This window comes from Rousettus aegyptiacus, unplaced genomic scaffold (genome assembly GCF_014176215.1).
Source record: "Rousettus aegyptiacus isolate mRouAeg1 unplaced genomic scaffold, mRouAeg1.p scaffold_m13_p_2, whole genome shotgun sequence".
Lineage (NCBI taxonomy): Eukaryota > Metazoa > Chordata > Mammalia > Chiroptera > Pteropodidae > Rousettus > Rousettus aegyptiacus.
This window is the reverse complement of record NW_023416295.1, coordinates 86,825,625-86,852,612: the sequence shown is the minus strand read 5'-3', so window position 1 is coordinate 86,852,612 and position 26,988 is coordinate 86,825,625. Positions and strand designations below refer to the sequence as shown.

Sequence of the window (26,988 nt, the reverse complement as noted above, 5' to 3'; positions counted from 1 at the left end):
ATTTGAAGCAGACTGCAAAACATACAGGCTCCAAAATACCTCTCATAATAAAATTCCAGAAATATAAATATATATTTTTTCATGAAACCATTACAGATCCATTTTACAATATCGATCTTCTTTAATACCTTGAAGAAGAGGACAATAAACAGTCATCAAATATTATTTAATTGCCAGTCAGTTAACATTTCATTTCATTAGGAAGGCAGAGAGTTTGGCTCTCTGAGATGAGCAAACTTTACTGAAGACATGGGAAGATATTTACCAAGTTTGGAAAAATAACATATAATTTAAAGGTCCAATCACTGAACACATTTATTCAACAAAATGCATTGAGTCGCTACGGTTGCCACACCTAGCCTCTGCAGTCAAGCTTCATCATTTGCTATGAGAACCTAGACAAGTTAACCTTAATTTCTAAAACTTAATTTCTTTTGTCTGAGGCATGGAGATTAAAATACTCCCTCTATTACAAGGTTGTTGTGATGTGATCATCATAATCTGACTGGTCGTTTAATTTGAGCAGCACAAAGTCAGGACATAATTGATACCCCAGTAGTGTCAGTGATTTTTAAAAAGGATGCCAGAGTAATGTACTACACAGGGGCTGAACTTACACAGGCTAGTTCAAATCCCAGCTCTATCAGTCACTGGTTGTTATTTTGGGCATATTTTTAACCTCCCTTGTCTGTTGTCTTACCTTTAAAATGGGCATATTGACACAGAAGATGTTTGTGTTATAAGGCACTGAAGGTAGTATATGGCACATATTGAGCAATCCTCTCATGATGGATATTATGCAGGAAGTCCTTGCGTTGCACAGCACTGAAGAACAGTAAAAGTGAACACATAAGCTAAAACTGAGAAAAGAGGTCTTAATTCATCGGAAAAAAAAATGTGGTTCTAGGACCTTTAAAATTTTTTTGTGAAAGCATTAAAAACAGGGAAGTGAAAAAATAATAAAACCAATATTTAGTTGAAAATATTGAGAATTAGAGTGCTTCATTTGTAAAAACCTTTATCAAGACTGGTTTTAACAGTGTTTGTCTTCTTTTAGCTGTATGACAAAATACAGAGGGAGTATGGTTTCTATGCCTTGATGAACTGCCATACTCCTTTCTAAGTTCAGGACAGCCTCTAATATTTTATCCTTTGTGTTCGTGATGTCATGAAATGTCTTGGTGAGTTCCTTTAATGTCAAGTAGTTTTTGTTTTTTTCCCCATCGATTCACATCACCTTCACAAACTTCCTGAGGCTGCTGATCTAGAGTCACTCAAACAGCATCAGTGTCAGCATTTCCACGGTCAGCTATTTCTTCCATAAATTTATTTACATCTGAATTTTGTTTTCAATCTTATCACTTTCTGTTTCTTTACTACAATTTTATTTTTGCTGACCAATTCCCTGTTTAGGTTATCTATTGTTGTAAAATGTCACACGGGTTTATTCCTGAAAGATAAAGAAGCAATACAACTGTATTCTTTGCTGTCTGTGTGTGAACTGAATAAACGATAGCACAGTGACCAGCTACCCAAAGACTTTGAAATGATGCAGTTGGTCACTAATCACGATACCATCTGTTATTTACATGCAAATTTGTGGAGTGAAGAGCTAACCACAAAGTTTTTACTTTGTGTAATTATGTTAATATAGTAGTCACTGAAATTTGAATTGTGTTGCTGGGGTACTGGTATTATTTCAATTGCGGTAACTGAAATTCATATATATTGGAACCGTAAATAGTGCAGACTATTTGCAACTGCCAACTTTATTGAATAGAAATATTTAAACAAAAAATTATTGTTTTATAGCCAATAAAATTTGAATATTTGGGCATGTTTCAAGTGTAGAAACATAGAACTGCTTTTGCATTCACAAAGAGTGTTTCTACATGTATTGTTCTATTGCTGCTGTAACAATCTACTACCACAAACTTGGTGGTCTGAAACAACATAAATGTATCTTACAGTTCCGAGGCTTAGAACTCTTACACGAGCCTTCTGAAAATAAAATTAAGGCATCAGCAGGTCTGTGTTCCTTCTGGAGGCTCCAGGGGGCTATCTGTCTTCTTTTCCAGTTAACATTCTCTGGCTTGTAGTCATTTGCTCAAATTGCTAGAACCTCGTGCTTCTGTCATCACATCTCCTACCACTGTCTTTGACTTTCTTAACTCTCTTATATGTATTCTTGTGCTGTCATTGAGTTTATCTGCATAAGCCAGGATAATTTTTGCATCTCCAGAATTCTAACTTAAACATACAAGCAAAGTTCCTTTTGCTATAAAAGTAACATATTCACAGGTCTGAGGATTAGGATGTGGCCACCTTTGGGGAGGGCATTATTCTCTGCTACAACATTCATCTTGACAACCAAACCTCAAGCAATAGACTATATTCAGCTCAATTTTACCTATAAGGAATCTGAGGCTTAGAGAGATAAAGTGTCTTTTTTATGGTCATCCTGTAAAAAATGTTATTTTAATGAGTTATTTGTATTTAACATAAAAAAATCATCAATCATTTATTGGATGATAATCCAGACATTAAAATATGTCTTCCTTTTGTCTCCCAGACCCTGGAAATAATATGAATGCTATTAGTTTCCCAGAAAGGTCAACTTCTGGGTCCTAGGGCTGCACTGATCCAGTCACTCCTGGACATGTGACTGCTGGACCACAGAGCTCAGGCCTTCCTTGGCCTCTGTACCGTAAGTGCTCCAAGCCCATGCTTTGTCCCAGGAAACATGAGAATGGCTCCTCCTTAAAGAGGTATCCTGTAGCCGCATTTGAAATAGTTGACTGTTTGTCAAAAATTATAAGATGAGCCATTTTGTAAGGCCAGACAAACTGTGCTAGGGACTTGATTTTTAATCTCTGAACTGAGAGTTCAAAAGGATAGTATACATAAGAAGAAAAACATAATGGAAAAGCTAGAAATTTGAACTACAGTGACCTTGAATATGTGTGAATTTGTTTTTCTCTTCTGAGAGTGGGTATAATGCCAAACTTCTCCATCTTTTCCAAGTCTTAAAACTAATGTGTGCCATTCAATTTAACTTGATAGATGCTCTGCAATTAATATCTTCTAGTATTATTATGGAGAGTACTTCAAAAGTCATCCTGAAAGACATACAATATTGATTAAAAGAGTGAGGCACATGATGTAGATAAATACCAGAATAGAGGATAATTCTCACACACACACACACACACACACACACACACACACACACACTCAGTTTAAACAGCAGTTATTTTTGATATGCATATTTTGGTTGGCTTTCAGAGATTGGCTTGCTTGTAACTGACAGTGTTGATTGCCTGCCCAACATCCATTTTGGCTCCTTTCCTTATTCCTAACCAACTTTTTATTTTGTTCAAGCATTCATGCTTCTTCATAAAGCTGTGTGCTTTTGGAAGGGTTTTCTCCATCTGTAATCCCTGAGGATTCCTCCTAAATTATCTAGGCTAGTAGTATTCAGTTTGGTCCAGGGATGAATGGAAGAGGATGGTCCTGGAACGCTTTCAGGGTAACCACAGGAACAAAACTATCTTCATTTTCACAAAACATTATTTTTGTCACTCTTCGTCTCTTACACATGTAAAATGAAGTTTTCCAGAGGCTACACAATATGTGACATATCACCACTTGGACATCTAATAGAATCTGTTCCATGAATTCCTTTTAAGTTTCTCAATTTTAATTTCTAATACAGTGAATATTGATAGATACATGGCAGATATTGATATCTAAAAATCTCTTCAGGATTTTTAAGAACGGAAATGAGTCTTGAGACAAAAAGTACAACTTGAGAACTACTGGTCTAAGTAAATGACTGTGGTTCATCTCCATTGCCAATGAAAAGGACATAAACATGTGACACAATTTAGCCTATTAGAGGAAAGCCAAAGGGTAACTGCACGTATGTGATTCTGAGAAAGGATTTTTCTTTCTTATATGGAATTATAAGATAAAGTAACCTTTTTTTTTTTTCTTCTGGACATTGTTGCATCTGGATGCGATGTCTGGATCTGCGCAACCACCTTACTCTACCCTGAAGATGAGACAGCCACAGAGGAGCCTGAAATTTCATGAGCAGAGCTCTCTTGTCTCTAAATACCTTGTTATTTGAGATTACACATCCTCATATCATTTAAATTTCTGCAAGTGGAATTTTCTGTTACCTGCAGTAGAAATCCCCCTAACAAAATTTATGTTATGCCCACCTCTAAAAACAACAACGAAATAGCATCAAATCACTTAAGGTGCTCGGTATGGCTTTTTCTCTTGGTTCTTTTAAATTTACAGTTAGCAATTCCATATTGGAGTAGAAAATATTTCTTCAGGTTATTTTTGGACTCTGTTAAAAGATTCCATGTTGGGACATGCAGGACCCTAGTTCTGTGCATTTCCTTTAACGAATTAAAAAAATGAAGGTATAAATCAATACTTATGAGTTGTCTGGTTCTGACCCCACGTGAAATAAATAATCAGCACCCAAGGAGAAATTATTTCTTTTTTTTAGTTCCTAAGGATTGAGTTTATACATGAATTTGCAAATTCTAATCTTAAAGTCAGAAAAGTGATTTATCTGTGAAAAGTAAGCAGAATTGGCATGAAGAGTTTTACAATATATAGAATTTTTAAATTTGGAAACATTGCCGAGGTTTCGCTGAATAAGTAGTCACTGTCCGATATCCAAAGAATGACCTTTAATGCATGTAAGTAAGTAACCCAATTAAAAAATAAAAAATATATAGTTCAGCCAGTGAGTTCAATGGAAATAATGAGTTCTCAAATGATAGAACTTTCATTTACTCAATTGACTTGATTGTTTTTTAGGCCTCTTGTATTTTTAGTATCTATCTATCTATCTATCTATCTATCTATCTATCTATCTATCATCTATCTATCATCTATCAATTTATCTATCTATCTATCATCTATCTATCTGTCTATCATCTATCTATCTATCATCTGTCTATGTCTCTCTCTATCAGTCATCTATCAGTCCATCTATCTACCTCTATATTTGTTATGTATTTTTACTTAAAAAGTCATGGGAGACCTACAATGTAAGTCCCTGTGCAATGCAGATTCATTCAGTTGTCCAAAAATATTTAGCAATCTCTATGTCTGAGATACAATGTTAGGAAATAAGCAGTGATAAGCGAATAGTAACATCATAAAACTGATGGTCTGAAGTGGTACATAAAAAATGAGCCAATAAACACACAAGCACACACACTATTACAGAGTTTGAGGAAATTAGAAAGGACATCAACTGGTTTCAGTGCTAGAGATTTAGACTGGAGAAAGGAGGCTGTGCTCCTTATCAACATTTTCAAGGAGATCATCATTGAAACAGGAATTTTCATCCTAAGACTTGAAGGCAGAGAGTCTATCATGCAACATGTGTGGAGTGCCTCTTTGACTATGTGAAGGCTCTGACTCTTGAAGCCTCATTACAAACAGAATAGACTCTGTGACATGGGGCTACCAAACTTACATGGCCACTTAGATTCCATATAAATAGTTCTCATGGCCTTAGGTTACAAAATGCTGAAAACAATGAAGAGAAATATTTCGGAGTACTCTTGGCAGCCATAAGAAATATTAATGACATTTTCATCAAGATTTGGTCCACCTTATTAAAGAAAGTTCCACAAAACATGTTGTGAGTGTGAATATAAAAGTAAAGAAACTATATGCTTATAAATGACCAGAATAAGGAGGTTGGAAATACATTTAAATATTTCTGACTAGTCCACATTACCAATGATATTAAGAAACATTTATTTTTTCATGTAATAATTCCTTTTACCATTTACAAAACACTTATTCTGTGTATTGGGTACTCTGTTCTAATTAATGAGGTTGGAAGTCTGAAAAGGACAGGTTTTCTGAAAGCAAGAAACTTCCAACCTAGTGGGAGCACTGACTTGTATACATTATAGTGAAATAGAAGTATGATGTAAGTGAATGAGCAAAATGCCTTAGGAATATGAAGAAGTACATCCTTAACTGTACCTGGTCCATGCTTATTTTTTTAACATCATCTTTTGCTTTATTTTAAGTCAGATTTAACTTGATTTTTCAGTGTTCAAAATGTGATAAATTTTCTCAATCTTGGCCTTGTGCAGGCTTTGCTTTGTGTCTGGGACACTCTTTCTGCCTTCTTGTACAGGACTATTGTGTATTTATCACTTAAGCATTTGTTTAAATACATTCCTCTCAAGCCATCTTTCCTACACCAGTGTTTTTCGCAGTGCATTTTATAAACCATCCATATCATAAATGTATAAGAATGGGCTTTAAAAAATGCAACATCTTGGGTGCCTCCACACTAGATGAGTAGAAACAAAGAAACATACATATATTTTTATATATTTCCCTGAAATATTTTTGCATACTCAATTTAATCACCACTTTCCTAGATTGGGTCAAGGGTCTTTCCTTTGTTCTCCTAGCCACAATGCTCTCCCTGCATCATAAGATGTTGCTTGAAATCATTGCTAGTCTTTTAAATTAATCTTCTGATAAGAGAAATGCCTGTTTGCTACTGTTCGTAAGTCCATTGTCTCATAGATAGCCAACAAATAGATGCAGGTTTTACAGAGAAAGAACAGATGTTACCCAGGTGGTTTAGGGATAGAAAGGCCTTTCAGGCAGAGAGAACAGTGTGTGCCTATTTGGGGCAGAGTGAGAAGTTCAGGCTACGTGTAGCACAGATGGGGCTGCATGGGTAGGTGGGAGTTAGTTAATGGCTATAAGTCATACTCAGAGGTGAGGTTTTGTTTCATCCTATTAATAATCAATGCTATACTGAAGTAGTAAAGTATTAAACATGACAAATAGAAGAAGAAGAAGAAGGAGGAGGAGGAGGAGGAGGAGGAGGAGGAGGAGGAGGAGGAGGAGGAGGAGGAGGAGGAGATCCAAGAGACTAAGGTTCCAGGCCTGGATTGGCCATGACTGGTCAGCTTGCTTTAAACAAGTACTTGATCTTATGTCTTCATTTTCCTGACTGATATTTGGACAATTATCTCACCTTTTCCGATTTCACAAGGATATATATTTACATATAGTGTACAATAGGCATACCATGAAAAGCACAAAAGTGTTAAGTAAATGCTAAGTATTTTTTTAATAGAATTGTCATTCCCCTTTCAGTATTAAAAGCTTTATTTGAGGGACATAGTTCCTGGACTGTGGATCCTCCTGGTGGTTAAATCTTCAGACTGCTTCTCTCTTACCTGAAAGGCGCGATGGACTCTTGACAGAAAAAACTCTTTTCTTGTGTATATTGCTTACACCTTTCATTGACATTGGTTTCATTTATTTATATTTTATGTAGGTACATTTTACTCTTAAAGCTAAGGTTATATGGGTATGCATGGCTTGTATTTTGACACTTCAGTATCCAAATGTCGTAAATGGCTTTTGACATATCACAAATGTCATGGTACATCCTAGAGCAATGTCTATTTTTAGCAAATTTCAGATTTTTTTTCTTCCTTTTTAATAGCAGAACAAAATGCCTGGATTGGCTCTATAATGCTCTAGTGTCAAATAATTGTGAGAGTGGAAAAGTGCTATGCTTTCTGGGACTAAAACTGGTTCTGTGCTATTTTCTGTGGCATCATAGAATCCACTTAGTTTAATAGAGGGGCATAGCTTTGCTTTGAAGAAATGAGTGTTTGCAAATTAATATAGAAAGTCAAGTATTAAAATGCTTGAAAAAGTTAGGCTATTATTATCAACTGAGTTATTCAGTTTTTGTACTACTTTTATTCAGTTGCGAGTTAGTATCAAGTAGAAATCTAGTGAAAAGGCTTCACAGTATTTATATCTTAGTTCTCTCATATAAATGTAATATGGTAATATGGGCATGCTGAGAGCCATTCAATTGAAGTAAAGGAGTTTGGAACTCCTTGGATAAGTAGTAGAAAAAGTAATAATAATAATAATAATAATAATAAATGCATTTATGGACACTGAGCTAAGAATCATACCTGTAATGTTACATTTACTTTCACCACAATTCATGTGGTTGGTACTATTTATAGCTATTTTACAGTGGACCAAACTGAAGCTCAGAAATAAGAAAATGCAAGTCATATGTGCAAGGGTCATTTTCAACTCAGGTCTATCAAACCTCCAATATGTGCTTTTTTCAGCACACCATTCTGCTTATACATCAGTATTTGGGGACAAGGAATCAAATTTAATGAGAATCACAAACTATATTTCAGCGATTTTTAAAGAGTGTTGAGAAAGAGAAATTACATTCATTTCAAATAAGAAATTCTATAGGTTTTCTTTGTAAAATACCTGTGGTTTCTCAAAGTGGTGGTGTATATTATGAGGAAAAACATTGTAATTCTTCTTGATTGGTCGGGACTTTTATATGTTAGCAGAAAATCTTGGGGAGAGTGAGAAACGGAATAGTGGTGTTTTCCAATGACGGGGTCTTGTCTGCATTCCCATTCTACCATTTCTGAGTATCCACACTTATTGTTAAGTTTGTCTCCCATTGTCACTCTTAAGCTCAGTGCATACGATAATCCCCTCACCTAGTTCCTTATGAATCAAATGCGAATATAACATAAAAATTGAATATAATAAGGGAATACATTATGTCTTTGATATAATACAAAGTTTTCCTAATTTGTGGAAGCATTACTTATGCTTTCCTTATTTCTTGCAATCTATTTCTTAGCTAATTTTTGTAAAAATATCTTTACCTAGGATATTTTTTAGAGGTTTGTTTGTTTTTTAGGGAGGCAGCATAGCTCAATATGCTTTGACATTTTAAGTCATGAAGATTTTGGGTGAAATCTCAACTTTGCCATATGATGTTCTGTGCATTTTTTAACATTTCCAAGTGTCAGTTTCTCTATCTATAAATTTTGATAATAGGCCATAAATGAAATAACTTTTGAAAGGAAACATAAATAATACTTTTAAAACAATTATTGCATAATTATATAGTAGTTATTCAACAGATTACTGAATATTGAGTGTTTGTCATTTTTAAATACTTTTAGCAAACAATGACTTTCTACCACATGCTGTAACAAGATTATAAGAAGAAAAAATGATTTGAAAGCATCCTAACTTTTTTTTTTTTTTTTTTGCCTCTCTATGTATGTAAGAATCTAAGAAATCATTGTCTCAGGCTGCATTCTGAGGATATTTTCTCCCATCAGAAATTCATGTTTCTTCATTTCTTTTCAGAAACATCTCAAGGTTTTTATTCTTATTATAAATCTAAAAGAAATACACTTCTTTAGAGATAAGACTTTATTCAAAACATTTCTTTCTTTAAGGAGAGAATGTAAATTTCTAGCATTTCCACAATTTATCCATGTGCCTATTCTTGTACTTGGAGTCTGTATTCATGGCAATCGCTATAGTGATGACCTCCAAAGACCTTGACAACAATATGGGCTTCTTTCTCACTGAATTATTGGAATGAGATCTGGCACTTTTGACTTAGACCCTCAGGACATAGCTACAATGGCATGTCACTTTCCACTTCTTCAAAATCTGACAATGCAAAAACTTCACTCCAATTTATACTTTTCTCCTTTTCTACCTCTTCCTCTATGTACTTCTGATCTCTAACTCTACCCCTTGATAACTGTCAATTCATAGCTAACATGCATTCTGAATTACAGCTGGTTACATTAATTTCTGGTGCCACTCAGCAAATAACACTGAGTCTTAAATTTTTAATCGAGAAAATTTGCATAACACTATGTGAGAAGTCTCTTATGAGACAAAGTCTTTTAAAGCTTATAATAATAAATACGTGTATGTGATTCTTCCAAGAGAACATAACAAATATGTACCACTACTGTAGGATAGTCATGGGAATATTTGGAAGACAGTTTTTCTTCCTACCCCAGTGTTCTTTTGCACTTGAAGAGGTGTATCACTTCACATCTCTGTTGGATTTTCATTATCATTACTCTGAAAATTCTCAGACATAGACAGGGAAGAAGGATGATCAACAAACACATCCAAGCCCTAACCTTCAACCTGTGAATGTTAGTCTAGTATCTAGGAGAAATTAAGTTTGCAAACAAAATTAATGTTGCTAATCAACTAGTCTTAAAATAGAAAAATCATTCCAGATTATCTGGGTGATCCTAATTTAATCACAAGCATCCTTAAAACTGAAAGAAAGAGGCATAAGAAGAGAATTTTATACATAGATGTTACTATGGAAGAAAGTCACAAAAAAAAAATGCAATATCGCTGGCTCTGATCATAGAAGAAGGTGACCATAAGCCAAGGAACATGGAGCTAGAAAAGGAAAAAAAAATTGATTCTTTCCTGGAACTTCTGGAAGAAATGCAACCTTGCTAGAACCTTGATTTTAGCCAGCAAGACCCATGTCAAGACTTGTACAGAACTGTAAGACAAAAAAAAATCATGTTATTTAATTTGTTTGGTAATTTGTTACAATGACCAGGTAAATTAATACACATGATTTCTTCCCTTTTCCTGTAAGAAAAGACAATGACAAGTTAGTGAGAATGACAAGTTAATGAGCTTTACAGGGTTGTTGAAGGGGGAGAGTATAATGAGGGCAAAACTAGAAGAGACATTATTAAGAGATGGTAATTTTTCATGTTCTTCCATATTCTCATTGCATCTCTTCCTAAGTGCTACCAAAAAAAGTACTTGTTTGGAAATGCATGGAGGCATCATTTCACCATTTATAATTGAAATAAATTATAATCTATACAATTAGAAAGAAAAGTCCTCGCTTTCTTCCAGAAAAAAAGAAAAACAGATTATCATAATAAAATAACTATTTGAACCATCTACCTATGTCAAAACTGTTATACCTTAAGAAAAAAAGTTTTATTGTGTATTACAGTTTTATTTAATTTCATCATAACAATTTGTTCAAATGATTCCCGTTAGAAGAAATGAGCTTCTGAGTAATCTTACTACAAATCTTGAAGAAAAATGAGACATATAGTCTTGCTTTAAATCATATATGATTGCTTCTTTATCATTTATAAAGGCTCAAAGATGCTTTTGGGGGGTTGAATGCTGCTATAAAATATTGTGCTTAAATGAATACCATGGACAGAACTGAGCAGGTGAAAATCTAGATGGTCAGTCTATACGGTCTGCTTAATACACTAAGCATGATAAACTTCTGGGAGGACCACTTTGACTTCTAATCTCTCTGACACTTTTTTTTCCTTCTACATTTTTAAGTTAAATGTTATAATGAGTATTCTAATATGTTCGAACTAATCACTAGCATTCATTGGTAAATGGAAGTAATTATATAATTTATATAAAACATCTAAAGTGTAGAAGATATTTATTGTCTTTGATATAGCTCATAAAATATTTGAATAAATTTTAGAATTTTGAAATAGTTTCTCAAAGTAGAGATGGCCCTAACAGTTTTTTTATGATATGTTGTTGACATATTGATAATTGTATTTTGGAGGAGAGTTTGGGAAGAAGAGATGAAGAAAGAGGGGGGGGGTGATTTCTTTTACTCAAAACATAAGGTAATTTCTATAATTTTAGATGTTATTTTAAAAGGATATGGATCATAGTTTGAAAAAAACGAACAAACTGTTTTTCATGCCACAGAGAATCTTGGATTGGATCCTGAGGTCGCTAAAGCAAACACTCTAGGTTTTGTTGGATGCCTGTCTTCAGTCCAGTACAATCATATAGCACCACTGAAGGCAGCTCTGCGTCATGCCACCATTGCTCCTGTAACTATCCAAGGAACTTTGATAGAATCCAGCTGTGGCTCTATAATGGATTCGGATGTCAATGCAGTGACTACAGTGCATTCTTCATCAGGTATACAAGAGAATACCCCATGGAACTTATCTCAGGAGTACTATACTTGATGTTTTTGAGAAGCTGCTAAGTTAAAAGCTAATGTTACTCGATTCCTTACCTTGTATAAATATAGGTGGTTAAGAATCATGACTGATTTCTCACGGGTGATTTTCATATATATTTAATATAATTCTACTTTTAATATGATGAATACTTAGAACTAAATGCATAATAGCATATATTACTATACATATAGTGTGTGTGTGTGTGTGTGTGTGTGTGTGTATATAGTCACTATATATATATAGTCACTACCATATAAGTGACTACTTCTCTGAGGATTGAAGAGTTTGGGTCTCAGGAAGGCAGGCTGGTTGTTGACCTAATAGAAGTCATGTGATTAAAATACACCTTTCTTAATAATAGGAAAGTCTGCTAGCACTATATCTTTTGTTTTACCACTCCTTAAAATATCTTTTTATCTTTTCTTAGTCACCATCATCCTGGGTATGCTGAAGTGTCCCTGAGATTGTTTTAAATAGGCGTGGTAATCAATTGCCAAATAAGTTATGAATTCTGAGCAAAGAGATGGGATTGAGTTTTGTTACTGCCTATACATCTCCAATCTTGGGGTTTTCCTGCAGCAATGAACTATAATAGAAAGAACTTGATTGTGACACTTGGCTAACTTGATTCGAATTCTGAATCTGCTATGAATGGACTGTAAAACTTTGAACAAGTTAATAGTTTCTAATTCCTTTATCTGTGAAATAAGAAAAAATAATACTCATGTCATAGTCATTTTCTGAAAATTAAATTATACAGCAATAATGATAGGTGCTATAAGTGCCGGAAATTTTATGCATACTGTATGCATATGTATAGATGTTATTATCACCTATTAATACATTTAAAGATTATTTGATAATATATCTAGCTCAGTATCACCAGACCAAGTGGCAGAGCAAAAACTCTATATCTGTGTGCCTTTAAGCTTGATGCTCTTTTTTTATACCATGTATGATAATGTACATATAGTAAAATTCTCTCCTTAATAAGGGTTTCTTGAAGAGTGTTGATTTCCAGCACTTTTGTCTTCTGTCAATGGACTAAGAATCTTCTTAAGCAGAAGCAGTGGGATATATGTGTGTTTGAGTTGGGAAGCCATTTTCATGCATAGAGACTGTCCAGGAAAGCAAAAAGGAACTATAGGGTGGGGGGGGGGGAGGTAAGCTGCATGCCAAAGTAGACATAGACAGGGTACCACCATCATCTCTTTCAATCGTTTACCTTGCAACTTACTATGGAACTATGGGGCGTAAATAGTGTACTTCAAATGTGTATGTGTGTGTGTGTGTGTGTGTGTGTGTGTGTGTGTGTGTGTGTGTGTGTTTGGGTTCCTTTCAAAATCCCAACTCACAACCACTTGAAAACACCTGGTTTAATCCTCAGGTGTGCCATCTCAACTCCATACTATAGACCTTTTACCAGGACTTTGAGTGAGGAGAGAAGTCTCATGTTTTTAACTCCTTTCAGATCCCTTTGGGAAGACAGATGAGCGAGAACCACTCACCAATGCAGTTCGAAGTGACTCGGCCGTCATTGGAGGTAAACTATTCTTTGTTGATGAAAGCAGAAAAGACATACTTAATTCTGTACTTTGGAGAAATTCATCTGAATCCTTCCTTGATTATGGCCATTCAGTGCCCACTTATCTGAAAGACTGTGAGCCTTTTCATGAATAGTTATATGTATTATATGATCAAAAGCTCCCTTTCTCCCAGCACCAGCAGCTCCATGGATGCTTCCCATCTCTGATTCATCAGGCAGCTGAATACTGAATCAACAGCTGGATAATTTAACTAGAGACAGGCAATATGCATCGTGTTCAGCTCATCCAGTTGTCAGTTTTCCTAAAGCAAGCAAAGCAAACCAATAAAACTACATATGGGGAAGGAGCCACATTGGGGCAGACAGATGAGCAAAGCTGCAGTCCTGTCAGGTTTTTCCTACCAAGTGATGTGGGTTGAATCTAATGAGTGGGGGAAAGCCTATGAACTGTAGTTTTGAATCCAGCAGCACATATGGTTACAGATGCAGATCTTGTCCATTCTGCTGTGAGCTCAGCTCTTCCTCCAGCCTTCCTAGACTTTCCATTTTCTATTTTCTCAGTGCCTGTCAGCCTCACCTGTTTTGATTCTGACTCTACTTGGCTCCAGTAGCCTTGATTTTTCCATCTGATCCTTGCAACACAGAATGCCTCCCAAACCTGTTTAATGTCAGATGTCTCTTAGAAACTAAATTCATTTCCACCTAAGAACCACTGTCCTAGCAGGTGCCTCCATCCCTATCTTCTAGAATCCAATCAGATGGAGTTCTCAGTTTAAAAGTTGGCAATATCCATTCATTTAACCTCTGTTTAATAAGTCCCAGCTCTGGGTCAGGGCCTGTGCTCAGTGAAGAAATATGAAGATGAAACATAGGCATTGCTCTCAAAGAACTCATGGCCTGGAGAGGGACAGGCTGGGCAAACAGGCAACAAAAGAACTAGTGAATAGTGTTCTGAGAGGGGGAGTACGCATGGCTGTGGGAGCACAGAAGTGCAGCATCACAATGAGATTGTAAAGAAAAAAACCTGACCTTTTCTTAAAGAAGTTTTTAAACCATCTGACCTGAATGTCTGCTTCAGGGAAGAGTTCAACTTGATTTTTGTTTGGCATCGAAAAATATACAAAAGAATTTGATGCCTGATTCTCTTCCTTTAATTAATTTCTCATTTGACAAGTGAAGAAAAGACTTTTGTGACTGCTGACTTTTCTCCACCCATGTATGTGATCCTGTGAGTATCTTTATGAGCAGGAAAATCATCCCAACCCCAGGGGAAAATTCCTGGAGGGCTGCATAGCCTCCAACTCTGAATAGTCCAGGTATTGAAGAAGTAGAAACCAGTTCTATATTTCATCTCTTAAACCTTCAGCTCATTACTGGGAGTTATTCACTATGACCCAGTTTAATCATAGGTTTGTTAACTTAGGAGGTTTTACTCTGCCTTTGTTCTAAAATAGTTGGGGAAAACACCACATACTGCTTTAGAAATATTTTAAAAGATAAGCAGTTTTAATCATGTCCTCAGCTCTGATACAAACTGGTTGAAGATATACATTTAATGTATTTAACTCTCTAATGTTCGTGCTTATATAAATCATAATGCAGGGTATTTGAATTTTACTTTGGAAAATAAATATATTTTTCTCAATACCTATTCTACTTAGATAAAAAAATCAGCAGAATATATACTTTATTATGAATACACTTATCTTTGAATATCATAAATAGTTTTCAAATATTTTAAATTTGAGAAACCAACATTGATGTGTAGATGCATCCTCTTTTTTCAAAGTTGGCAGTATCCACATTTTCAACATCCCTTTGCTGACTTTGCTCTATACATTCCAAGAGCATTTCTGGCAAAGGGATAAGACCTTAGGATCAGCAAGGGCAACTTGCCAAGCAGGTCTAGTAAAATAACATACAATCAAAGTGGGGGGGGTGGGAATCTGATACAATTGGACAGAAGCTTGTGTTTCCTTTGAATTTGAGTTTCTGGAAGACAGAGGCATACCACCTGTGAGCTAGCTGGCCTGAGTCTAGTAGTGTGCAGAACAATGTAGGAATGCCCTAAATGTTTTGTAAGCATTTTGTTATTAATAAAATACTTTATCAAAACAAACATATACCATATACACATTTGCATCAGGAAAACATTATTGGAATGTGAGATATTTAAATATTATTTTCTAGGATGCTAAAGTAGTTCTAAAACACTTGTTTGAAAGGTGACAAAGAAATGTGCTAATTACAAATGATCGACGTTCTTTCAAGCATGTCTTGAAGAAATTTAATAAAAAACACACTGTTAGTCTGATTTCATATTTGTTTAATGGTATTTTTAGTTCATTAAATGAAACCACTGATTTAAACTGCTTTCTCCCTAGCTAGTCTGGAAGAAAATTTTACTAATTGGAGATTGAGAGTATATCAGCTGGTCTTTATTTCTGGGTGGGTGGCAAAGTTTGTGTTTGTTTTGTTTTCTCCTAAGTAGCTTGCTTTTTTTTTTTCTTTTTGCCTAGTCTGAATTACATTTTTGGAGTGGATGATCTGTGATAATATCTTTCTCTCATTTATCCCCTTTCTCAACAGGAGTGATCGCAGTGGTGATATTCATCACCTTCTCCATCATCGGCATCATGACCCGATTCCTTTACCAGCATAAGCAGTCTCCTCGTACTAACCAGATCAAGGAGAAAGAATATCCAGAAAATTTGGACAGTTCTTTTAGAAATGACATCGACTTGCAAAACACAGTAAGCGAGTGTAAGCGAGAATATTTCATCTGAAAAAAACTGCAAGGTCACCTAAAACTCTTTTGTTGGTGTTATTTTCTTTCTCCTCTCCTCTTTATCCTGTCTTTTAATTCTGTTCATTCTCTTTCTCTTATTAGTTTGCCATTTATTTTTGGAACATACCTGCATTCACCACGGTATTTATTCCCTTGACTCAGCCCAGAAAATCAGGCAATTATGGCCATTGTCTTCCTCTTGACAAACCTATTGTGGCCATAATGATCACTCAGTAGACTGAGTTTACTACTCTAGACAAGGAAGACACACATGTGCATATGTGCATATTCAGTTCTGCATTTCCACTGTCTAAGATGCACTCTTTAGTTCTGCAGCCATTCAATCTGCAGGCTTACTTTGAATTTGAGCTCTGCAACGTAGGCACATAATAGTCCCCTTTGACATCATCCCCCATCTCAAGTTCATTCCTATCAGGGAACTCAGGGTAGAAAAAGAAGATGCTAGAGGCCTGATTTCCTTCACTGGCATGTTAAAGGGAACAAAATAGTTTTTTGTTGTTGTTGTTCGTTTTCCTTACCATAAGAATCTGACCTAACTCATAACCCTTTTTATGCTGACTCTTATCCCCTGAATATTTTCCAATATAGGATTCCTGACAGTAGTGAGCTATCACTTTGCTCCTTTCTTACCACACTCTCCCAGGTCCAACACTTGAGAAGAGCAGACTCTAGCATAAACCTAGGGGAAGCATGGAAAATAGTAGCTTAAAACTAGGAGATAAGAGTGCTGCTGGGAAGTAGATGTTCCATAACTTCAAAACGCCTCTTCCAATTTTGTAAGAAATGTTAGCTAGGATACTCTGGGGATTGTTATATTGAGGTATAAATATATTTACAAAAAAAAATTCAAATAAAAGACTAAAATAGTCTGGTTCCTTGAAAGAGATTAGGTCATCTTAACTTAGCTTTAAAAAAAAGAAGGAAAAAATAAAAGAAAAAAAAATTGCATAAAAGAAGAGAAATACCAGGCAGAATTATTGCCTTCCATCTACTCACTAAAGATCTTGTGAAGAAAATGGCTGCAGGTTTTACATTTCAGAACAGACACAATGATCCACCTCTGTCCGTCAAGCCATTTTCTAAGAGATTTAGAATGCAATGACATGAGGCATTATGGTAAGCTCCAGTGAAACCTCACCGCTTAACTTGAGAAGAGCCTTTAGGTTTTATAGCTAGCTCATCACATTTTCAAATCTGCTACATCCTATGTACATAAAGCTGTGCACGACACGTGCACATGCACGCGCGCCCACACACACACCTTTTTATAAGCATAAGTTGCCAGATGAGGTAGTGACAAACCCTAGGTCTTTGCCCCTTTTGATAACAAAGCATAGAAGATACACAAGCATTCCTTCAGGAAGGCATCTTGAGCTCATTCAGGAGGTGATGGTAAGAATCCTGATGATTTTGCTCTAGCAATATGCCTTGCTCTTTGCCTCTGGACTGTCTTGGAGAAAAAGATAAGGGGAAAACAATGTAAATGCTCCAGTATACTTGGATTGCCAATATAATGATCCACAGATGTGAAAGGTATTTGCTGATTCTTTTTATAAGACAGCTTCAATTTGGAAAACAATTACCGCATCGCTGTTTGACAGTCTTGACAGTTAGCATTCCATCTTGTTCTTAGTGTGTCTGTCACCTCTGAGTACTTAACACAGTCCAGCATAAGGAGGTTTGCAATGAGGAACTCATTAACTGCACCCATTTCAGGTCCATTTATGGCTCTTCTTTCAGAGAATGCGGTGTAAGGATTTAGTTTATAATCATATTCCTCAACCTTAAGATATTGTTCTAATTACATATTCTCTCCTTAAATTTTTCTCTGAATTCTTACTTAATCACTTCATCATTTCCATTTTTCTTTTTCCAATAAATTTATTTTAAAGAGATTCTAACAAAGGCACATTTTTTTTTCTTCTGGCTTTAGTAAGATGGTTGATCTATTAATAGAAGGAAATATCTTTAAATACTGTTTTTTCCTGCTTTGTCCTCCCATATTTCCAATTTTCCCTTTTGAATTTTCTATTTCTATAAAAACATTGTATAAATCAGTCATTTGATTGACTGCATAGTCCTTTGTCCCCTGAGATAAAAGTCACTATGAAGTATAGTGAGTTTAGCCTGAAGCATCTCCAATAATGAAATGGAAAGGAAAAGGAAGGTGTGAGTCATAAAGCTGGAACTCCTCATTATTCAAGTATCTGAAAAGCAAAGATTATATTCTGCTGATACAGTGCTGGTAGAAGAAATGGAGGACTAGAAAGGCCAACTCAGAGTACTTGCTTTTCTTGTATATTTATATATGTTCATAGGTAGTTCTATAGGGTGAAGAATTGTGAAGCTCCATTTCTGCCACATCTGCACTAGAAAACCAGTCAGCATACTTCCCTGCATATGTAGACTATATATACATACACACTGCATATCATAGACCTAAAGACAAATGCTAAGACAGTGCAATTTGCAAGTCACTCTTATAAGAGAGTCTCAGGGCTACATCAGAATTATTTTTACAGGGTTGGAATATTTCATAAAATCAGAAAACATTCTAACTTTTACTAGATGTTCATGAAAACAAGTGAGCTGCTCCCTCCAAAGAAAACACGATTTTCGGTTAGAAATAAGTGCTAGCTCTGCCTGTCTTTTCATCAATGGTAGCACATCCCATGTATTTTTGTGCAATTTTTCAGTTGTGTGTTTCAATTCTTGAAAAATTATAATCTAAAACAAATAGTCTTTGAGAGCCTTCTAATCCTTCCTTGACCACCTTTTTCTGCTTCAATAATCAGATTTTCTGAATGCATGTTCTGGCCAATTGGACTACCATAATCCTCCACTTTAAACTTTGGTATTTGCAACTGTTGTTTACACACACATACATGCACACACACACACACACACACACACAATTAATGAAATGTGGTCACTTTACAGTAAAACCAAAAATATCTGTGCAATTCACATCTTAAAGGGGCTGTTTCATTGATATCCTACCAACAAACATATTTATTTATGCAAGCAATAGTACATTCACTTACCCTAAGAAATATTTAACACCTACTGCATCATTCATTATGTGGATAGGTTAGGTTGCCATGGTTTCTATGAGAATTCCTCTGGAGAATTAGAGATTTGTCACTTCTCTAGATATATTTTTATGAATAGCTTTGCTGCTTCTATTCACTCTCAACTGTGTATGAGAGATTTATCTTAAGGATCCTAGAGCTGACTTTTTAAAATAGGTTTTATTCTCCTTAGTAATAACAGAAATGGTACTAACCAGACTTCCACCTTCTTCAGACTCATGCCCACCACAAGGTAATAGGAACAGGGCCAGAACAAAAGAAATAGATTATTGACTTCTTTATTTATTCAGTCATGAAGTATTTATTGAATGCCCAGGATCCTAAGGGCTATGCTAGACATAGGGTGTAAAAATATAAATTATATCTTGTTCTTGCCCTTGGAGAGTTCAAAGTCTAGTATGTTTTGTTTTAATAGGCATATATTGTTGTAATAGAGATATGCAAAAAGTGCTGTAGAATATAGAGCAAAGGTCCTGCACAATTATTTTTGTAAAACTCTTGCTAGAGACATAAACAGATAAATTTCTAGAAAATATTTGTAATTTTTTTGTTTATTACTTTTATTTTCAATTAACTGCTTTGCTTCTTTATCTTGAAGCAAATATATATTGACACAGATATGTTTCTGCAGAGGGAAATAGATTGAATCTTTAGGGACAGAAAAAATAAATGTCCCTGTCTTTAAAGTACATTTGGGAGGCCAGATGCTCTCTCTGCTCATTTCACTTCCTGTTGGGGGATTCTGAAAACCCTCCCTACCATCAATCAGACCTAAGTGACAATTTAGGGACCTTCTTTTCTGTAGAAAACAACAATCTCCACTTCTGCTTCCCTCCTCCTCTTTTCTGTTCTTTTTTGACATCTAGTTATAACCTATTGCATGCTATTGCTCTTCCAGACATTCTTAAGGAGTCTTTTTGTACTCCAGCTCTTCCTAAAACCCTCTTTTGTTCTGACGAGCCATTTGACTCTACTTTGGAAGATCTCTGAAAGATCATGAAGTATATCTTTGAGTAAATAATTTACTAAACATTGTTGTATATCTAAATGAGTTCTCACCTCTGTGCCCTGGGTGATTTTTTTTTCAATCCTGAAGTCACACATATCTGTTCTCTTCAGAAAGCTCAATCAGTTAGAAGAACTGTACTGGGAGACCACAAGCAGTCTTCTTCAAGATGTTCAGGGAAATAGAAATCAACCATTGAATTTTTTCTTATAAAAATTATTGACAGGTTGTTCATTGATATCCTGACTTATTTGAATTCTCCCATAACTACAATGCAACCAAATCATCTTTAACACTAGTCTGCAAAGGGGAATTTGAGACACTGTGTTTATCTCTGCTACTCATTTTCCCTCTTCAGTTGTCCCGGAGGTCACAAGTAGACCAAATAGATAAAGAAGCTCTTTGTTTCTACAGATCCAAAGGTGGTTAATAGAAAAAAATGTAAGGAAACTCAAAACTTTCAGAATACTTTGAGTATAACTGAGTGCTATTCCACTCTCTCAAGCAGTTTGAAAGGTTTTCTCTAAAAGACACTAAGTGTAATTGAATTACCTTCACCGGTCTTGGGTCTTTTTTAACCTCCCTCTCCATCCCTTACCCACACACTTGTTAAGCTATTGAGTTTGCAGAGTGTTGTGGTACCTAGTTTTCATCACTGCTTTTACAAATTCCAAATAGTTGCACCTCTTAAAGAGAAAAAAAGCTCAAATGCACAGATATACAAATGCTTTGTAAAATAAGGCTACTATTCAAGCTTTCTTTGGGACATTCTGCATACATATCTGTTTAGTAGAGAGACACATTCCCTTTTAAGTTAAGTTATTTGAAACCATCATATGAGGTTTTAATATTTAACTCTTTTGCTGTTAAGTAATTTTTCTCTTCTTTTGCACTAAGGTACTCTGAGAAAAAACAGAAAAGCACATTTTTTTAGTGAAATGTTGTACTTTATATGCTACTTGTCTGTCTTTTGTAGTGTTTATAGTCTACAAAGTGGCTGAGCAGACATGAGCAAAAATTAAGGCAAAAGTTGTTTTTGGTGTTCTGACCATGCCTGCTGGTAACATGCTGAGGAGGAAGAGGGAATATGTGGCAAAACTTGGGTACTGTTCCAGGTGAGGAGGGACTGATTTTACCATGGATCAATGGCAGCAGCTTTTCCCACTCTCCTAGCTCCTAACTGGGAGCCACTTTAGTGTGTTTGGATCATAGTCTCAAACATTAGGACAAGAGGCAACATCTTGGGTTTGCATGAGGAATTCTTTATTCCCCTTTGCATGACATGTTTGACCCTTTCCAGCCCTACTCCAACCACGTCTTTTTTCTCAAGATTTTTATATCATCAAGATTTTCTCAGGATGTTTTAGAGCTATCACCTGCCCAGATTGAGCATGCAGATACAACCTTAAGGAAAATAAATGGTCAGAAAGCTTCCTAGATCCAATATGCTAAATTGGAAGCCCAGTGGGTGGAAGCCCTGAATTCTGAGATCAGTCTAGTGGTCTTACTTTCCCTTCATTGGTCCTGCCATTCACAGACATGCCATAATGACAAAAAGGTATGATACTCTCCATCCTTGAAAGTGACTAACTCCAGGAACGCACCATCTAACACTCTCTGAGAATTGTGTTTTCTTCTATTTTCTGTGGTGACACAGGGAAACTTTTGCAAAATAGCAGAAAAAAAATAGGAGAGTAATCCTAGGTCATGACAAAGTGAAGCTAATTGTTTTAGTGATTAAATACAGTCTTATTTTTAATAGCATCATGTTCTTCCATGCCTCAGATGCCAGAATAGCCTCAGAATACATGTGAAAGTTTGTATGTATGCAACAGGAGCATTGTATCACCCTGTAGACTCTTTGGAAGGCCCATAAGCAGATATTTTCAGTGAAACTTTAAGAGATATTAATGGGCATCTTCCTAGTCATACTTTTTCATTATGGCCAACCCCATCACAAAGTCTTTACATATAATATTAACATAGCCTCTTATTTTTGAATAGCTATCTCAATCAGTGTAATATTATGCTGCCTTAAATACACACACATGAAAATACCAAACCTTGTTTAAAACAGCATAGTTATTTTGTGAGAAGGATTTTGTATTTAGTGAGGACCAACGCTAAGATTTTTTTCCTTCTGAATCCGGTAGTGGACCGGCTTCCTAATATCCTATGTTGTCTTAGCCTTTCACTTCCCTCAGTCAACTGGAAGAGGCAAAAAGGCTACACAGTAGTCATTGGGAATAGGAGTGCCAGCTAAAGTGGAACCAAGGTTCTGCCTCCAAGTTAAGGAGGAGTCGGCAGACATTTTTTTCTGTAGAAGGTCAGTTAGGTAATCTTTTAGGCTTTGTAAAATGAACAGCTTCTGCTATAACTACTCACCTTTGCTGTTGTAGCAGGAACACAGCCATATGTAGACAAATAAACATGGCTATGTTTCAATAAAACTTGATTTATAAAAAACAGGCAACAGATCAGATTCAAACCAAGGACTGTAGTTTGCTGATCTCTATGACAGAGCATAGCAGTGTTAAATTCAGATGGAAAATCAGTCTCACTCGGGCATGTAGTGGTTCTTCTTTCTGAGGAATGAGAAAGAATAAGGAAATTATTTTTAACAATTAAACAATAAAATGAAGAATAACCTTCCCCCACCAAATATATAAGTCACACTCTTTATTATGGCAAAAGCACAAAACAAGTCACCTCTTTGTAGATCTCCTGGAATCTAGTTTTTCCTTTTCACCTTCCTATTTTTGTTTCTAAAACAGAATCCCAAGTGATGTTGCCTCGTTCCGTCAGTTTTGTAGACCATGTAACATGTCTTAATACACTGTATGGGGAAGAATAAAAGTTAGCCTTAGATTTCTTTGTTTTCTATGGTTATTGTTGTACAGAAAAAAAAGATTTAAACTGTAAATAATGTATATTTAATAAAGAGAAAATTTTATATGATTTTGTGTGGAAGAAAAATGTGCCTTGATGTGTTTTCTTGGGTCAATAAAGAGTCAAACAGTTACTCCCCATTCTTGGTCCTTATACCATTCGCTCCCAGACAACATGGCCTGTGATGTTACTGGAAAAACATGGAACTCCCACTCTCTGGGTTTATTGATTTCAACAGGCCTTCGAGTGTTGTCATGAGCTCTCTTATTGCTCAGCCAAATCACACTGGCCTGTGTGCCTGGCTCAAATATGTAAAAGACTCTTTGGAAGGTTCATAAGTAGAAACTTTCAGTGAAACTTTAAGAGATATTAATGAGCATCTGCCTAGTCATAGTTTCCTATTATGACCAATCCCATCCCAAAGGCTTGATATGAAATAGTAACATAGTCTCTTCTTTCTGAATAGCAGTCTCAACCTGTGTAACACTATCCTGCCTTAAACACTTACAAAAAATACCAAACTGTGTTTAATACAACATAGTTATACTGTGAGAGGGATTTTGTTTTTAGTGAGGTCCAACACCAAGACTTGCTCAAAAGCCACATTGAGGGACCTGGAGCCATTGGGTTTTAGGTTCCCACATGAAATCCAGAGCCTCTTAAATCCTCATCAGTGCCCACTCATAGCAGCCGCATATCTTATCTCACCATGCCTCTCCTTCTCACAGAGTCTTGACCCCAGCTTGACTCTAGTAAACATGCATTGTCATGAAGCAGAATTCAATATGGTGTTATTAAAACTTCTGTGTAGTCGGCATGCAGAAATTAAAAATTAACATGGGTTTTAAACAGAAAGTGACATTATCGGATTCACTTCTTAAAAATCATCTAACTGCTGAATGAAAAAATGGGCTATAGGATGACAAGAGGAGAGGAGGAAAGAATAGTTAAGACCCATTTCAAAAGCCTGAGGGAGGTGATGGTGTCCTGGATGATGGTGTTGTAGTAGAAATTGTAACAGTAGCTGGGTCCAGACAGAACTGAAAGGGCTTGCTAATAGATAGGAAGGAGAGTGTGAGGGGTAGGAAAGGATCAAGAAAGATTATAATTTTTTGGCTTACACAGCTGAATAAATGGGAATAAATAGTTTTGTTTTGAAGAATGGTGCCTGTAAAATGGGAAGGGTGGATAATGAGTTCAATATGAAATTTCCTCAAGTTTGAGATACCAACTAGGTAACAAACAATCATAGATGTCAGGCAGAATTTGGATATACACCTGTAGTTCAGGAGTGCAGTCTAGTCTGGAGAGACACTTGGGAGACATATGTGCATATATGTGTATATGGCTATGTTTGCATGGGTATATACATATATGCGTGTGTGTATGCGTGTGTGTGTGTGTGGGGGGGGGGGTGAGAGAGAAACAGAGAGAAAGAAAAAGACAAGTTGATCTAAATTGTTAGTATACGTAGAAAATAGAGCCTGGAACAGTGCTCTATTAGAGGAGAGGTGTCAGACTTGAGGAAGAAGAAAAACTAGGTAAATTGGAACCCACGAGATAAAGTGCTTAATTAGAAGGAAGTGGGCAGTTCTTTATGCTACCGAGAAATTAAGTCAGATGAAAATAGATAAACACCATTAGCTTTATCAAGATTAAGATATCAATGACCTTTTTTAGAATCACTTAATAAGTGGGGAGGAAATATTATTTGGGAAAAAAAGGGGAGGAGATATTATTTAGAGTCAGCTGAAGGAATGGAGACAGGATAGAATAAATATGTGTCTATGGTTAAGACACATAGACATGTAAATTAGGCAAACGGGGGCCCAAATCCCGTATAATCTCATTCTCCAGTTTTGTGACTTGAAATAAATAAACCACCATGATTCTTAGTTTTTGCAGATGCAAATTGGAAAGTAAAAACAGAAGCAAAAGCTTCAGAGAATCTGAGTACTAAGCAACATAATACACAAAAACCACTTAGAGGATGTGGTCAGTGGAGTTCTTCATAAATGCTTCCTGTCATTTAACAAAGTGAGTTATAGAAAAGAAAAGCATGCTTTGTTTGGCAAGGGGGCTCAGTAGAGGTCTATAAATGAAATGGACTATGAGAAGGTCTCGAATTCTAGTTTTGGCCTTGCCATCAATGAATTTTAGAGATGAACCCCCCTCCCCCCCAAAAAAGAAGCTAAATGTTTCTAAATAATGAAACAGCTATTATCTTGAAAGAAACTTTTACAATAATTTGTGGTATCAGAGAAACCGACCTCATAGGCTTTAGGCCAGTCACAGCTTCAAATTCCATCTTTTCTAATTAGTAACTGAGGGAGAGTAAATAAATGAGTCCTTTCTCATCTCTAATGTTCAATACCTCTTCACTCAATAGATTAAAAAAATATTCATGTACTAAACAATCATTAGTTTCTCTACTCTTTTTCATGAGCTGCTTTTTATAACAAATATAATTGGAAAATAAAATCAGAAGTTAGTGAAGGATTATGTTAATCTTATCTTCCATTTCAGATCTGTATTTGGTTTAGGCCTATAAATTAAAAGAGGACAAAAGGATGGTTATTAATCCAAATAGATATATAATATGTGAAGGGAAATAATGGTATTTTAACATAGTGTTTATTGTATATGAATTGATTTTATTTTTAATCGTGGTTCAAAAAAGTAAAACATATTTTCAAGCACCAAAATTCAATCAGGTAAATGATCTCACAGTGTCCACACTTCTGAATCAGGCTGAAAAGCGCTTTGAATGTGTCGGGGGCTGTTTTGACTAAGATGGCTGCCAGGCCGAACATGGCTGCTCAGCAGGGCTTCCCACCAAGGCCACGTAAACCTCCTGGATGTATCTGCCTCGCTTCCCGCCAAAGGGACTTTTCGCGGGTCTTTTCTTCTGGCCCCTTTGTGTTACACAGTATATCCTGAATGCCTCTGGCCAATCAGCCCCGCTAACGCAACATCACCCAATCACGCCCTATATAAGCCTGCAGCGAGCCTTAATAAACGAGACTTGATCAGAAAGCCTGTCTTGTCTCCATTCTTTGCGTCGTCTTGTCTCCCTCCCCTCCCCGTTCTGTCTTAGGGTCCCTGTTGACTGTCCTGCGGGCCGGGACATGAATGCACACAAGCTGTGGCTGAACACAGTCCTGACACCAACACACCTTGCTTGCTGAAAGCCAAGTCTGGAATGTGAAATTCATCCTTGTGGAGGAAACATGAGCACTAATGACAGCGCTGGCTAGTCAAAAAGGCAAATCCAGTTCGGCTGCATCCTCTGAGGAACTCCAGCTGTTCAAATGGACCTTAGAGAATTAAAGCCTGTTTTAAAGCTTAACTTTCATGGACTGGAGGAGAAATGCCATCAACCAAAAGCACAGAAGGATGCTCTGTGAAAGGGCAAGTATACGACTTCTCTGACTGTTCTGGTGAATTTGGCAACTTGTCCTTGTCTCTCAGGTCCTTCATTGTGTGAGGGAAGCTCTCACTTAAGAAATATTGACTTTATGAAGAGAATTGGCATGTGTAAAGTATTTTCATACAATAATAATGTAATAATAAAACAATATTAATTATGTAGACCTATCATATGTTGAATACTTTATAATTGTTACCACTTGCAGTCACAATAAAACTATAAGTATCATCTTTCAGATTTTGTGGCTAGAAAGATATAGCATGAGAAAATTAATTTGCTCTAAAAACTGCATTGTCTTTAATGTCACACATATTTGTAC

General features: G+C 36.0%; 1 protein-coding gene across 2 annotated transcripts in view; it reads left to right on the top strand.

Moving 5' to 3' along the window:
• The window catches only part of CNTNAP5 (contactin associated protein family member 5), a 723,905-nt gene extending 700,363 nt beyond the window's left edge, over positions 1-23,542 (top strand). For both annotated transcript variants that reach the window (XM_016161356.2, XM_016161355.2), the window contains exons 22-24: positions 11,632-11,850; positions 13,369-13,440; positions 16,033-23,542. In XM_016161356.2, the coding sequence (XP_016016842.2) occupies positions 11,632-11,850; positions 13,369-13,440; positions 16,033-16,229 (488 nt within the window). In that variant the 3' untranslated portion in view covers positions 16,230-23,542. The remainder of the gene's footprint in view (positions 1-11,631; positions 11,851-13,368; positions 13,441-16,032) is intronic.
• The last annotated feature ends 3,446 nt before the right edge of the window (positions 23,543-26,988 follow it).